At 40.3% G+C, this 15,913-nt stretch overlaps 1 protein-coding gene across 1 annotated transcript in view; it reads right to left on the bottom strand.

The window, feature by feature from the left end:
* Positions 1–563: 563 nt before the first annotated feature.
* The window catches only part of FBXO28 (F-box protein 28), a gene marked incomplete at both ends in the record, with an annotated part of 29,388 nt that continues 14,038 nt past the window's right edge, over positions 564–15,913 (bottom strand). Inside the window, 3 exons of the mRNA XM_084253049.1 lie at positions 564–958; positions 2,766–2,961; positions 14,641–14,779. Coding sequence (XP_084109175.1) covers positions 564–958; positions 2,766–2,961; positions 14,641–14,779 — 730 coding nt within the window. The remainder of the gene's footprint in view (positions 959–2,765; positions 2,962–14,640; positions 14,780–15,913) is intronic.

The raw sequence follows: 15,913 nt of genomic DNA, 5'->3' as shown, positions 1-15,913 counted from the left end.
ATACTGTAGAGGCCCCTTCTACAGTCAATACTATGGAAGTCCATTTTTAGTTACCCATTATTTCAATACCAAAAAGCATTTACTACTTTTCAGACATTCCAGACAAAGGTCACTTATAACAAAAAGTCAACTTTTTTTAAACAAGATATTGTCCATTTAAAAAGTAGATCTTTTCTTTCAAGTGAACAGGACATTTTCTGTATTAAGCTTAACTTCTAGTCTATCAAGACTGGTTTGTTTAAGATCCTTATGTAATGTGCATATACGCAGAAACAAATAAACTTACTTTAAACATTTTCTGCACAGAAAAAAAGTTAACTTCTTAAACATGATAGAACAGGTCTGGTTAGTACAAATCTATTGCAAAGTAAAAAGATTCTGTGCATCAGTTCAACCAGGAGAAGCAGGAAAAGAATGTCCCAATCATGAAAGTTCAAGTGTAAGTTGTGTTCTGAAAGCCTAGAAGCCTAAAGGACACCATGCTGCTCACAGTATCCTGATAAGCGTAATTGCTTAAGCTACTAAGCCAGTGTCTTCCTCTGCAGCTAGAACCACATTTCAATTTACTTTCTATTCCGGAGACGTTTAGATTTCCTAAGCGAGTCTATGGCTTCTGCAGCCTTTTTTCGTTTCCGAGGAGACTCTTCATTCTGCCCGGACCCTGAGGAGTTTCCTACTGCACTTTCCATGACTTCTCGTAGTTTGCGCTCTAGCTCTGCCAACCGTGCATTCTGTTCACCTATGATCTGGGTCTGCTCTAGCAGTTTCTGGTCCTGGTCTTGAAGCTGTTTCTGCTGTTCTTGCACTTTGGTGCGAAGCTCAGAAATTTCACGCCTGAGAACAGTCACACCAGCACCATTTGTCTTAACCTGCTGCTGAAGTTTTGTAACCTCTTGTCTTGAAGGGTTTTGCTTGGAGAAAAGCTGCATTGTTGTTAGGGCTGCAGAAGGTCCTGGAACTGTGGAGAAATAGTTCAAAATAGTCAATCACTTGAAATGGCTATCAATAATACCGCATTAATTAAACTTACTTTAAAATGGGAGATCTTTATGCCATCACTTGTGAAAATTTCTTCTTTGCAGTCTGCTTGGTTTCTAATGGGTTAGTATCAGACACCTTATTTTAACTGTAAATGAGTTGCAATTCTAATTCTCATATTTATGTGGTAATATGTGGAGTCAAAGCAAATGGAGAAGGGTATAGTAGAATAAACTTAGACTTAAAATATTATAAAACATTTTTTAGGACATAGTAAGAAAATACAAGTAGTGAATGTGGAATATAATTATTTTCTATCTTATTTCATATAAGCAAACAATCTTTCTTATTAAAAGTACAGACCATTCATATGTCTAAGTTCTCTCTATACTCAGTTGTATGCGAAGGCTTTAACTTTAGCCAAACAATAAGAATACCATCAAAAAAATGGGCATCATACATGATCGTCATGAAGAATTTCTGACATGGTTAGGAAGACTTTGGAGCTACTCTGTTTGGGGATAAATCGTGTGCATAAAATTTTCACTATTTTAAACTATTTTTTTTTAAAGATTTATTTACTTATGCATACAAGAACTGGGATATAGGCCAGAGGTGCAGGGGGTGAGAGGATTCATCAGAGACAGTGGGGAACAGAACAGACAGACTGACTGAAATATACTGCTGAGGGGAGCTGCGGGCAAGACAGGAGAGGTCTGCTGTGCCTGGCTGGCTGGGGATGGAACTCATGTTGCAGAGCCTGTGGACAGCTCCACAGTGCTGTGTTTAACCCCTTGCACCACCAAGGAGGCCCCTCTTAACGGTTTTCTAAAAGGACAGACCCATCTATTCTGACCCTAAATCCATCATGCTAATTTTCTCCTCGTTCATCTAAATAAACAGAATATTTTCCTTGACAGAGGTATCATCTTCCTTCTTTCTCTGCTTATCTTTTCCTGACTTCCATTTCCACATCAAAGCTCAAACCAATTTTTACCTCTTGTGAAGATTAAATAAGACCAGTCAACAATGAATTATCTTCCTTAAGATTATCTAAAACAGCTTATATATTTAAAATAAATATTTAAAAATATTTGAAATATCTAAAATATTAAAATATTTCTCTTTGTCTATGATAATTTAACTATGACTCTGGATATATATGCCTTACTTTCGAAATAGTAAGATCTTTAAGAATAGACACCACATATCAAACTTTTTAGTCTCTCCAGGACACAGTACAGTGTTGTGTGCAAAATAGGTACTTAGTAAACAGTAGATGTATTAATGCTGAGTTTTGTTATTAAATTACAGAGAGCCACTCAGTTACCCACTGACTACTCCAGGGAGCTTCTAATCTAAACAGAACACAGCTTCAGAAATTTTTCCCCCTCACTTAAAGTATTTGCAAGGATTGAGAATACTGAGCAATTTAATCTTCTAGTAGATAAGGGCACAAATCTCTAGGATCCAGTATCCTTTTGCAAAACAGCTATCACAGAAGAAGTGACAGTGTTCAAAATAGCCTTTAGAAGGTTTACAGCCCTGTCTTTTAAAGCAGCAGTTAGATAATTTGGGGGGCTGAAATAATTCACTGGATATTTTTATGAAGAATTTTTTTTGTTTTATCTGGTTCATTTAATTTTGTTTTACGGTAATGAAGATTAACTAGTCAGAAACATCAAAGAGACACACAAATTCAAGATACATGGTTAAGTGGGTGGGGAAGAAGTTATAACTACGTATGAATGTTATTATAAATTGAATATATTACAAACAACAGATACCTGGAGGAGAGCCCATGAGTCTTCCAGATACATCTGATCCTGGTAATTTCCTCTTTAAAATTGGAACAATTTTTTCATCAAAGTATTCCATTGCCATGGAGGAAATATCCCTCAATTCTTGAAGTACTTCATGAGCTCGTTGAGGGGCTCTGGTAGAATTGACATATCTCAACACACGATAAATCTCATCAATAACCTAAAATAATGAATTCTCATTAGCACTTTCAATTTCTTAAAAAAGAAAAGTTAAATAGGGAGAGAAGTGACTGCTTATTTTATAATTTCTGTGAAGCTCTATAGAGTAATTTGATATTCCAACTATAGCTCTTGCCCTTAAAGAAATCATAATGTAACTGGGGAGACAGATGTTTTAGTTAAGAGACATAAAGAGGAATATATAAATTGCTAAAGAAACTAGAAGATAAAACTCAATCCTCTCTGTAAGCAGTGCTAAAGGTGGGAGGAATTATTCAAAACTGGATTTTGTTAATTCTCTAAACCTGATTCACTCTAACTGGAATCTATTTCCCAAAGCCTCAGAGACTCAACCTGATTTACTTCTCTCTTTCTGTACTGACACCACATGCTCTATCTCTTTTTTACTTTCAGACTTGCTATGGACTGGAAAAAGGTCTTCTTAGATTGATCTTTCTTGCTATCACCAATGAGTAGCAAAAGATCCTTTTCCGTTTTAATGATAATTGTAATGGGGAAACACAAGGCACAACACATAAGAAGACACAAAATTCCTATAAACCTTGTTTCTAATTTTTGCTGGAAAGACGTTTTTCCTTTTATCTATTTATCTGTGAAGTTATGCTTAATACTTCCCCTGGTTTTAGCATAGACCTGAAGATAAAAATTTTTTTATTTATTTATTTATTTGTTTGCTTGTCTGTTTATACATGCACTGGGTACAGTCAGAAGCATGGGAGGGTGAGAGAATTCACCAGAGCCAGAGCGGGGAGCAGAGCAGGCAGAAGGACCGAAGTACACTGCTGAGGGGAGCACTGAGCGCGGCAGGAGAGGTCTGCGCGCCATGTGGGACCCTCCTCCGGTGGCCGGGGAGCAGCCGGGGATTGAACCGGCGCCGCAGAGGCTGCGGGCAGCTTTGCAACCCAGCACTCAACCGCTGCGCCACCGGGGAGGCCCAAGATAATAATTTTTAAAAAAGATTTATTTATTTATACAAGAACTAGGGTACAGGCCAGATTTGTGGGAGGGTGAGAGGATTCACCAGAGACAGAGCGGGGACCAGAACAGGCAGACTGATGAAATACACTGTTGACGGGAGCAGCGGGTGCGACAGAAGAGGTCTGCCGTGCCATGTGGGACCTTCGCCCACCGGCCAGGATGGAACTGGCGCTGCAGAAGCTGCAGACAGCTTCATGGTGCTGCACTCAACCGCCTGTGCCACCAGGGGAGGCCCTGAAGATAATATTTTTTTTTATTTTGAAGATAACGATTTATATCTAGACCTCTAGTCTAGATATCTATTCCAATTGGCCTTTATGTCACAAAAATATTGGGTTAATCAGCCCTGAATTCCACTGCATTTATCCATTTATCCAGTACCCACCTCTGGAACAGTTTTATTTTATTTATTTATTTTGTAAAGATTTTATTTATGCATACAAGAGCTAGGGTACAGGCCAGAGGTGTAGGGGGTGAGAGGATTCACCAGAGACAGAGCGGGGAACAGAACAGGCAGATTGACCGAAGTACACTGCTGAGAGGAGCAGCGGGCGGGCCTGGAGAGGTCTGCTGCGCCATGTGGGTTGCTCCCTGGCTGGCCGGGGGATTGAACCCGTGCTGCAGCTTCATAGTGCTGTGGCTTAACCCCCTGCGCCACCAGGGAGGCCCTGAACAGTTTTATACTCTGTATTCTCTTCTCCTTTACTTGGGCCTCTGTATACTACTAAAGAAACATGTAATCTTGCAGGATAATACCACAGCAAACTCAGTCCTTAACATTTTATATACTCAGTAGAATGGGATGGTCCTTGTCAGTTTAGCATCATATATGCCTAATAAATGCCAGCAAAATGGAACTGTTAGGATATGTCCTTATGTGAACCAGAGAAGACTCCATAGGTGTGGCCACATCTGATCCTGGAGAGATGGACAGGATGAGTTGGTATATACACAAGCAGATATAACAGGAGGTAAGACATGTTGCGTTCCAGTTACATGAGACATGCAGGTGATACCAGCCAGCAAGCAGCTTGTAATATAGGTTGGGAGTTCAGAAAAAAGAGTGCAGATGACAGAGAGGTCTCAAGCCAATGGCACTGAAGGGACTGGCAATGTTAAGGGAGAAGATGCAGAAAAAGATAGTCAAAGGCCAAATCCTGAAGCACCAATGGTTAAGTCATACATTTATTTTCGGAACAGTAATTATGAACCCACTTCAGAAGAAAGTAACACTTTCAACAATAACTTTTTGAACCATCAAGTTAGAAATTAGTATAGATTGAAAAAAGCAAGAAAATAAGAGTACTATCCTTTGGGCTTAAGAATTTAATTATATGAGCATATTTATTAAGATAAACATTTTCAAGCATGTATCAGGTTCTTTAGAGGTGTGTAGTAAGAAAGCATAGTATCTGCCCAATTCTCAAGATATTTAATCTTCTGAGTAGGTTTAATTACTTTCTGAAAATAATTTAAGCAACAAGAATGTAATGGCATAAGTCTTGAGGTACAGTGGAAAGGCCACAGGCCTGATGCAGGTCATTTAAACTGTTAATGGCTGCTTCTACACCTTTCAAATAACATGCCACATGCTGAATCATAGCCAAGCTTGAGATAACAGAATAGTTATGAAAAATATCAATTTTAATAAAGTATGGTACAAACTAGATGTGAACAATTATCTCATTTCTAACACATGTAGTTCACTCTATGATGCTTATGTTTAAATTGACATAGTAATAAATGCTATATTATAAGCATCATTTCACTCTTTGCCCTGTTGTGGGTAAGAACATTTCTATCTCATTTAACCTATTTACCAAACAAAGTTCCTATTAGAATATTGAATATGTTTTCATTTTTAATCTTTGCCTTTTTATTCTACTTGGGATGTCCTTAATTTCCGTTTCTATTTTCTAAAATTTTCTTCTATATTTTACAAATGTACATTTAAGTACATTTAACTTTTTCTTTATATGACAGTATTTACTATATATTTTCTTACTTCCAGAATATTATAGTTTCTACTTGAAGTTTTATATCCTTGTATGGTTTTCTCAAAGGTGTTTCCCCCCATTTAGTTTATTCTGTGTTTCATATTAGTCTGGTGAGTCTCTATCTCTCCCTGTATTTAAGAATGGAGCAGATAAAAAGCTGATTACAACTCCTTTAGTCAGCTAAGATTGTTGGTGAGGCCACGGTTGTGAGGAGTGGGGGTAGGAGGAGTGGGGATGGTTTAAAGAGAACAAGGGATCTAAAAATTCTATGTGGAAGAAGATTGACTCTTTTTTTTCTTCATTTTAAATGCTTATCTGGGATAAGAATAATAAAGGAAGAAATGTTCCCAAATAATCCTGACTTTTAATAGTAACAAACAATTCTAAAAGAAACAAAAAATACAACATTCTAATACAAATTTAGACAAACTCAAATTTAAGACTCAAAATACTCAAAGTACTCAGAATAACTGATCCATACTGCAAAAATGTGAAGATCAAGAAGAGTATTGCATCAGTATTAAATGTCCTGTTTTTTTTTTTTGTATCTGTATTGTGATTACGAGAATGTTCTAGTTCTTAGAGAATACACTAACATACCTCACAATAAAGGGTTACAATTTCTCCTATATATTTTCAAATGGTCCAGAAAAAATAAAATGCATATGTAGAGAGAATGCATCAAAACAAAGTTACAGGGCCTCCTTAGTGGTGCAAGGGGCACAGCACTGTGAAGCTAAATGCAGCCTCTGCAACATGAATTCCATCCTCAGCCCGCCAGCGAGCCCTCCACTGGCCAAGGAGCTATCCACATGGTATAGCAGAGCTCTCCTGCGGCAACCACTGCTCCCTTCAGCAGGGTATTTCAGACAGTCTACCTACCTGTTCTGGTCCCCACTCTGTCTCTGGTGAATTCTCCAAACCCCGCAGCTCTGGCCTATACCCCAGTACCCTAGTTCTTGTGTGCATAAATAAATAAATCTTAAAAAATAATCAAAAACCCAGTTACGGGCCTCCCTGGTGGCGCAGCGGTAGAGCGCTGGGTTGCGAAGCTGCCTGCAGCCTCTGCGGCGCGGGTTCGATCCCCGGCTGCTCCCCGGCCACCGGAGGAGGGTCCCACATGGTGCGCAGACCTCTCCTGCCGCCCGCTGCTCCCCTCAGCAGTGTACTTCGGCCCTTCTGCCTGCTCTGCTCCCCGCTCTGGCTCTGGTGAATTCTCTCACCCTCCGCGCCTCTGACTGTACCCAGTGCATGTATAAACAAAACAAAAACAAACAAGCAAACAAATAAAGAAAAACATGCCTCTATTATTATTTAAAAAAAAAAAAAACCCAGTTACAACCCCAAAAGGAATTAAAAAAATCCAACACCACTTAGTTTTTTCCTCCCAAACATTAGAACCCAACAACACCTAACACGTAGATTTTAAAGTGTCAGTTTGTACAAGGAATTCTAACTTAATGGCCATGTGCAATCACTTACACTGAAAATCCTGAGTGTTAGGGATGACCGTATTAAAGTAAACACGAAAGGGTCTGACTTCTGTATGTCAGCTATAAGACCTGAGAAATGTAAACAGGAGTAACCTAAAATTGATAAGCTCTTAGTTCTGAGAGAAGATAAATGGAACATCAATATGAGGTCAGAATTAAAAACTATCTAAAGTGTGTCTGCTTTTGCAAATAGGTTTTACTGGAACACAAATGGACACATTCATTTCACGACATACTGCCCAGGGCTGTTTCTCAGAGTTGAGTAGCTGTGACTGAGTTCACGAGGCCCATAAAGACAGAAATATTTAATATTGGGCCCTTTATAGGAAAAGTTTTCTGATCCCTGCCACAGATGATAGTGATAAACTCCTGATCAGTCTGAGATTTTGAGACAGGTTTTCTTTTTTTTTTTTAATTTTTTTTTTTTAAAGATTTATTTATACAAGCACTGGGTACAGTCAGAAGCGCGGGAGGGTGAGAGAATTCACCAGAGCAGGCAGAAGGACCAAAGTACACTGCTGAGGGGAGCAGCGGGCAGCAGGAGAGGTCTGCGCGCCATGTGGGACCCTCCTCGGGTGGCCGGGGAGCAGCCGGGGATTGAACCGGCGCTGCAGAGGCTGCGGGCAGCTTCGCAACCCAGAGCTCAACCGCTGTGCCACCAGGGGAGGCCCGAGACAGGTTTTCTTTTAATGGCCTTAGTGTCAAGTATAGTTTCCTTGCCATTTTAAATTTCACCAGTAAATAATTCCTAGGTTTTCTGAGTTAGGAGGGCAATGATCTAGCTTGAAGTTGGAAAGAGAATCTGTAAGTTTAAGTCACTGTTAAATATAGACCCTGAACCAACCATCCTGTTTTATTTTTTTTTTTTAAAGACGTATTTATTCATGCATACAAGAACGGGGGTACAGGTCAGAGTGTGAGAATTCACCAGAGAAAGAGTGGGGAACACAACAGGAAGACAGACTGAAATACACTGCTGAGAAGAACAGCAAGTGAGATAGGAGAAGTCTGCTGCGCCATGTGGGTAGCTCCCTGGCCAGCCGGGGATTGAACTCGAGCTGTAGTAGCTGCAGACAGCTTCACAGTGCTGCGACTTAACCCCTTGTGCCACCAAGGAGGGCCCACAACCATCCTGTTTTAGACCTACCCTTTCAGAATTGCTTGGAGAGTTCAATTCCAGAGATTTCTAGTGGTTTAAACTTTTTCAATTCTGCTAAGTCAGTTACCATTTGTTTCCCTACTTTCAAGCTTCCAAAATTGAAATGATACTGTCCCTTCTGATCCTGTTCTCATGGGTCTCTGTAGTTTTTACCTTTTAAAAATGAACCCATCTACTACTTTACTGGAGTTCTGGGAGAATAAGGTAAAAATGTAAAGTAAATCCACTTAACTTTGCCAGTAGGTTCTTGAAAACTGTGGCTCTAAACCTTATGATGAAACTGATTTTACCATAGACTACTTGATATAAACAAGAGTTAAGTCCCTATGGTATATTTCTATTCACAATATAACCTGAGTTCTTTAAAAAACCCAAAACATTTCTAAAATTAAACAACCATTTCCATCCATCCATCCATTCATTCATTTTCCAACCAGTTTACTCCAGTTCAGGGTCCAGGTGACCAGAGTCTATCCCAGCATCTCAGGGTACAAGGACATCTTTCCATCCAGGGCACACTAACACCCATAATTATTAAAACTGGGATAACTGAGCCAGACCAATGAACCTAACATGTACATCTCTGGAATGTGGGAGAAATCCCTCATATCCAGAGAAAATCCATAGACATAGGGAAAACAAGTAAACTCCACACGCACAGTGGCCCCTACCAGGAACTGATTTTTCCCCCTCAATATGAAGCAATGTTGTATGAAGATGCTATCTGTGGAACCTGCCAGATTTAATCTGGCATCTTTAATTTAATTTTTTAAAAAAGATTTATTTATTTTTATACAAGAAGCGGGGTACAGGCCAGATACGCGGGAGGGTGAGAGGATTCACCAGAGCCGCAGTGGGGAGCAGAACAGGCAGATCTACTGAAATACACTGCTGAGGGGAGCAGTGGGTGAGACAGGAGAGGCCCGCTGCGCCATGTGGGTCACCTCCCTGGCCGGTCAGGGATCAAAATCATGCTGCAGTGGCTGGCGATAGCTTGATAGCACTGTCTTTAATCCCTGCACCACAAGGGAGGCCCTCTAGCATTAATTTTAAGACAATCTTATTGCTGTTTGAGAGAACGATTTTAAAGATAACTTTTTTAACTATTAAAGGTCCAAATTTCTGCACATATCAAGTAATCTAAACTATAATGTTTTTAGTATCCAGATTCACTTCAGTAATTTGTGAAAAGCAATTTATGAAATGAAATGCTTCTACAGACCTGATTTTTAACAAAATGATATATTCTATACAAAAATCACAAAAATTAATTCTCTTCAATGTATAAAAGCTCCTGAACTTTTATTGTAGTATTACTCATCTTGGAGAAAACAAGAATAACCTAGTATAGGGCCTCCCTGGTGGCGCAGCAGTTGAGCGCTGGGTTGCAAAGCTGCCCGCAGCCTCTGCAGCGCCGGTTCAATCCCCGGCTGCTCCCCGGCCACCGGAGGAAGGTCCCACATGGCGCGCAGAGCTCTCCTGCTGCCCACTGCTCCCTTCAGCAGTGTCCTTCGGTCCTTCTGCCCGCTCTGCTCCCCACTCTGGCTCTGGTGAATTCTCTCACCCTCCCGCGCTTCTGACTGTACCCAGTGCTTGTATAAATAAATAAATATTTAAAAAAAAAAAGAAAAAGAAAAGAAATGCCAGGTCTTTATGTTTGGAAGACAGGATGAAAAATATAAGAAGCCCACATGAGGCAGCAGACCTTTCCTGTCTTGCCTGCTGCTCCCCTCAGCAGCGTATTTCAGTCAGTCTGCCTGTTCTGCTCCCCACTCTGTCGCTCGTGAATCCTCCCACACACACCCCCCCACTGCACCTCTGGCCTATACCCCAGTTCTTCTACGTATTAATAAATAAAAAATAAACCTTAAAAAAAAATCCAAGGGGAATTAAGATTGAAAATAAACACAAAAGGCCTCCCTGGTGGCACAAGGGGTTAAGGCGCAACCTATGAAGCTATCCCCAGGCACTGCAGCACAAGTTCGATGCCCGGTCAGGGAGCTACCCACATGGCGCAGCAGACCTCTTCTGTCTTGCCCACTGCTCCCCTCAGCAGTGTGTTTCAGTCAGTCTGCCTGTTCTGCTCCCCACTCTACCTCTGGTGAATCCTCTCACACCCCGACACCTCTGGCCTGTATCCCAACTCTTGTGTGCACAAACAAATCCTAAAAATAAATAAATAAATAAATAAATAAATAAAAACAAAAATTATTTGTTACTGGGAGTTGTTTTTCCAATCAAGTTCAGATTTGCAGAAGAAAAAAGAAATCAGGATAAATTCTTGAGAAGAAATGGGTACTATTAAGGCAAAAGAGAAAACAGTGAAGAAGACAATTAAGAAATCAGAACTCAAATGCAGTTTTCATCAAATCACTTAAGTTCCACAGGTCTCTCTTATCAGTGAAATAGAATATTAATTCTTGTTCTATATAACTTAAATAGTGTTGTTGAAAAGTAAATAAGATAATGTATATGAAAGTGCTCTAAGAATCAAAAAGTAGGGCCTCCCTGGTGGCGCAGCGGTTGAGCACGGGGTTGCGAAGCTGCCCGCAGCCTCTGCAGCGCCGGTTCCATCCCCGGCTGCTTCCCCGGCCACTGGAGGAGGGTCCCACATGGCACACAGAACTCTCCTGCCGCCTGTTGCTCCCCTCAGCAGTGTGCTTCGGTCCTTCTGCCTGCTCTGCTCCCCACTCTGGCTCTGGTGAATTCTCTCACCCTGCTGCGCTTCTGACTGTACGTAGTGCTTGGATAGATAGATAGATAGATAGATAGATAGATAGATAGATAGATAGATAATAAATCTTAAAAAAGAAAAAAAAATCAAAAAGTATTTCATAAATATAAGATGAAAGCAATGACAGGGTCTCCCCGGTGGCACAGCAGTTGAGCGCTGGGTTGCGAACCTGCCCACAGCCTCTGAAGCACCGGTCGATCCCCGACTGCCGGGAGAGGGTCCCACATGGAGCGCAGACCTCTCCTGCCACCCGCTGCTCCCTTCAGCAGTGTACCTTGGTCCTTCTGCCTGTTCTGCTCCCTGCTCTGGCTCTGGTGAATTCTCTCACCCTCCCGCGCTTCTGACTGTACCCAGTGCTTGTATAAACAAATAAATTTAAAAAAAAAAAGAAGAAAAGAGAAATGTGCATTTTAAAAAGATGAAAGCAATGATAAAAGAAATAGATTGGTATCTATAGGTAAATTCCTTTGTTCTTTTATTGTGGGCAAGGTAAAGATTTCAGTAAAGGAGCTGTACAAAGCAAATGTCCAAGGGAATCTAATGCATCGTGAAAACTGGCTATTTGCCTTTGCTGCACCTGTACCTCAGTTTTGTTCTTTTATTTTGGTACTAGAATTTAAAGTGAAATGTCAACAAATAGTTCCCAGAAATCAGCAGGATTCAACTAGATTTAGTCTCGATTTTTTATTATTAAACTCAATTTTTAGACAGTAAATAACATCATTCCAACTACGTGATCCTAATCAAGGAGAACAAAGATGGGCAACTTCTATAAAGGTCAGTATCTGAGGTTTTGCAGGCCATATGAACTCTGTTGCAAGCACTCAACTCCTCTTAGCAACCTGTGATTGAGTTTTCTCTTAGGTTATGAAAACTATATGAGGCCCCTTAAACATTCATCTTCTTGACAATAAGATAGGCAATAAAAACTATGAAGCTCCGGCGTCCCTGGTGACGCAAGGGGTTAAGACACAACCTATGGAGCTGACCGCAGCCACTGCAGCACTTGAGTTTGACCCCCGGCCAGGGAGCAACCCACATGGCACAGCAGACCTCTCCTGACAGTGGGTACACTGCTCCCCTCAGCAGTGTATTTCAGTATATCTGCTTGTTCTGTTCCCTACTCTGTCTCTGGTGAATCCTCTCACCCCCATACCTCTGGCTTGTACCCCACTTCTTGCATGCATAGATAGATAAATCTTTAAAAAAAAAACAAAAACCTATGAGGCTATAAGAGACAATCTGTACTATAGTTCATTGAACTTCTCTGGAACTCTTTGTTTTTGAGGCCGATAAATCAGATTTGATCTAACTTGGCACAAGAATCAGAAACTAAATGCAAATGAATTACCCTTTTACAGTATCTTTCAAAATTATTTGTAGCTAATATGAAAGATTCACCAAAGATTATTTCAAATAAAATTAAGAAATAGGATTCCTCACAAATATAAACATCACAGAAAATTTTATTTATTTATTTATTTATTTATTTTTAAATAGAAGCATGTTTTATTTATTTATTTGTTTGTTTGTTTTTTGTTTATACATGCACTGGGTACAGTCAGAAGCGCGGGAGGGTGAGAGAATTCACCAGAGCCAGAGCGGGGAGCAGAGCAGGCAGAAGGACCGAAGTACACTGCTGAGGGGAGCAGCGAGCGGCAGGAGAGGTCCGCGCGCCATGTGGGACCCTCCTCGGGTGGCTGGGGAGCAGCCAGGGATCGAACCGGTGCCGCGGAGGCCGCGGGCAGCATCGCAACCCAGCGCTCAACCGCTGCGCCACCTGGGAGGCCCACCATCACAGAAAATTTTAAATGGAGGAAGTATAATTTTGCCAACATTAATTATAGTAAAAAGAGACCATTCAAATTTTATTAAATTAGTCCCAACCCCATTAAGGGAACCTTTGCCAACATGAACTAAGTAGCAAAATAAACTCAGTCTCCACTCTTTGCATATGAAAAGATAAAGATATATTTCATCTGAATTGACAATTCAAGAAACAAGATATTTCTGAAGGCATGAGCAGCAGGTAGAAAGTTGAGGTCTTTCTTGAAGGGAGGGAGAATGAATATCTGGTTCATTGTTGTATCTCTGGCATATTAACTAAGAATATAAGCTCAAAAAAATTTTTTTTAAAGATTTATTTATTTATGCATACAAGAAATGGGGTATAGGCCAGAGGTGCAGGGGGGTGAGAGGATTTATCAGAGACAGAGTAGGGAACAAAACAGGCAGACCGACTGAAATAAACTGCTGAGGGGAGCAGTGGGTGAGACAGGCAGCGCCATGTGGGTAGCTCCCTGGCTGGGGATCAAATTCATGCTATAGTGGCATGATAGTGCTAAGACTTTAACCCCTGTGCCACCAGAGGGGCTCATAAATTTTATGAATTTCTCAACAAACCTCCCTAAAGAATTAAGTAGGGTTTCTGTTTATTTTATAATTAGAAGTTTAAATATAGAGAACAAATGAATCACAGTCATATCACAGTCACAGTTACTGTATAGAAGCTAAACAAATCCATTCTTTTTTTTCTTAAAAGATTTATTTATATATACAAGAACCGGGGTATAGGTCAGATTCACAGGAGGGTGAGAAGATTCACCGGAGACAGAGCAGGGAGCAGAACAGGCAGACTAAATAAATACACTGCTTGAGGGGAGCAGCAGGTGAGACAGGAGAGGTCTGCTTGCCATGTGGGACCCTCGCCGGCCGGCCAGGATCGAACCAGCACTGTAGAGGCCGCAGCTAGCTTCACAACACAGTGTTCAACTGCCTGCGCCACCAGGGGAGACCCTAAACAAATCCATTCTTTTTTTTTTTTTTTAAAGCATATTCTTTTTTTTATGAATTCCCTCTTAGGAATCTTTTTTTTTTTTTAATATTTTTATTTATTTATTTATTTATTTATTTGTGCATTTATTTATACAAGTACTGGGTACAGTTAGAAGCGTGGGAGGGTGAGAGAATGCACCAGAGCCACAGCGGAGAGCAGAACAGGCAGAGTGAGGAGGTACACTGCTGAGGGAAGCAGCCGGTGGCAGGAGAGGTCTGCGCGCCATGTGGGACCCTCACCCGGCGGCCGGGGATGGAACCGGCGCTGCAGAGGCTGCGGGCAGCCTCGCAACCCAGTGCTCAACCGCTGAGCCACTGGGGAAGCCCAACAAATCCATTCTTAAGAAACTTATTCAGAGAAGCAGGAATGATTCTGGTATTTCAAAATTCAATGTGTAACTTTATAATAATTTAAATTTCACAGAATACAGTCTACCTGTTTAGATAAGCATTTCTATTTTACCTTTCCTGGGATGAAGCAACAGAGGTTGGAATCCACATACTTCATGAAAGTCATGTTTAGTAGTGATAGCCTTGTTTCAACTGCAGCAAGGATATCTGCATGACGAGCTAATGAATGATTTCTCCTTTCTGACTCTCTCCTATAATAAAAAAAAGCAATCATTAAAGAAGTACTGTGTACTACAATGCAATCAAAATGCTTTAATGAAACAGTCTAACAATTACATTTAATTCAGAAATCTACAATTGAGTCATAACTAAACACTAATGATAAATGAGTCACTATGTCCAAAAACTTGCCAAGAACTGGTATTTATTTTGATAAAATATTTGGGGGAAAAAATGTACTTTTTTTTTTATACCAAGTCGTTGGAAACAAAGAAATCAGATAAAGAATCACATACAGACAAGCAACTATAATATAGTATGGGACATTTTGTGTGTTTTTACTTAATAGTTCTTCAGGTTTATCCATATTGTAGCATGTCAGTACTTATTCCTTCTTTCTGTCAAATAACCTTATATTGATATACTATAAGATTAGATGTACTCTGGATTTCCATTTTTTTGGCTATGATGAATAACGCTACTGAATAATGCACTTAGAAGTTTTTATGTGGACATATTTTTATGCCAGGTCATATGGTAATTCTATGCTTAACTTTTTGAGGAACAAACTATTTTCTAAAGTGGGTACACCATTTTACAATTTTCCTAGTAACAAAGGAAGGTTCCAATTTGTCCATATTCTTCCCAACCTTTTTTATTTTAGCTTTCCTAATGGGTTTTGAAAAGTGGTATCCCACAATGTTCTGATTTGTAATATCCTAATTTCTAATGATGTTGAACATCTTTGGTGAGCTTGTTGGCCTTTAATGTATCTTTTTCAAATAAACGTCCATTCAATCCTTTGCCCATTTTTAAATTTGGTTGTCTTTTTAATGTTGAGTTGTAAGAGTTCCTAATACTATCTAGAACAAATCTCTCATCAGTGATATTTTGAGAGCTGAAAATGTTTTCTCCTATTCTGTCGATCATTTTTAATTTTCTTTTTTTTAAATTTATTTATGCGTATAAGAGCTGGGGTAGGCCAGAGGTGTGGGGGGTGAGAGGATTCACCAGAGACAGTGTGTGGAGCATAACAGGCAGATCTACTGAAATACACTGTGAAGGGAGCAGCGGTTGAGACAGGAGAGCCCTGCTGCAAATATGGGTAGCTCCCTGACTGGGGATCGAATTCATGCTACAGTGGCTGCCAACAGCTTCATAGTGCT

Source organism: Talpa europaea (assembly GCF_964194135.1).
Source record: "Talpa europaea genome assembly, chromosome: 14".
NCBI lineage: Eukaryota > Metazoa > Chordata > Mammalia > Eulipotyphla > Talpidae > Talpa > Talpa europaea.
Note: the sequence above shows the minus strand (reverse complement) of the source record. Positions and strands in the feature narration are given on the sequence as shown.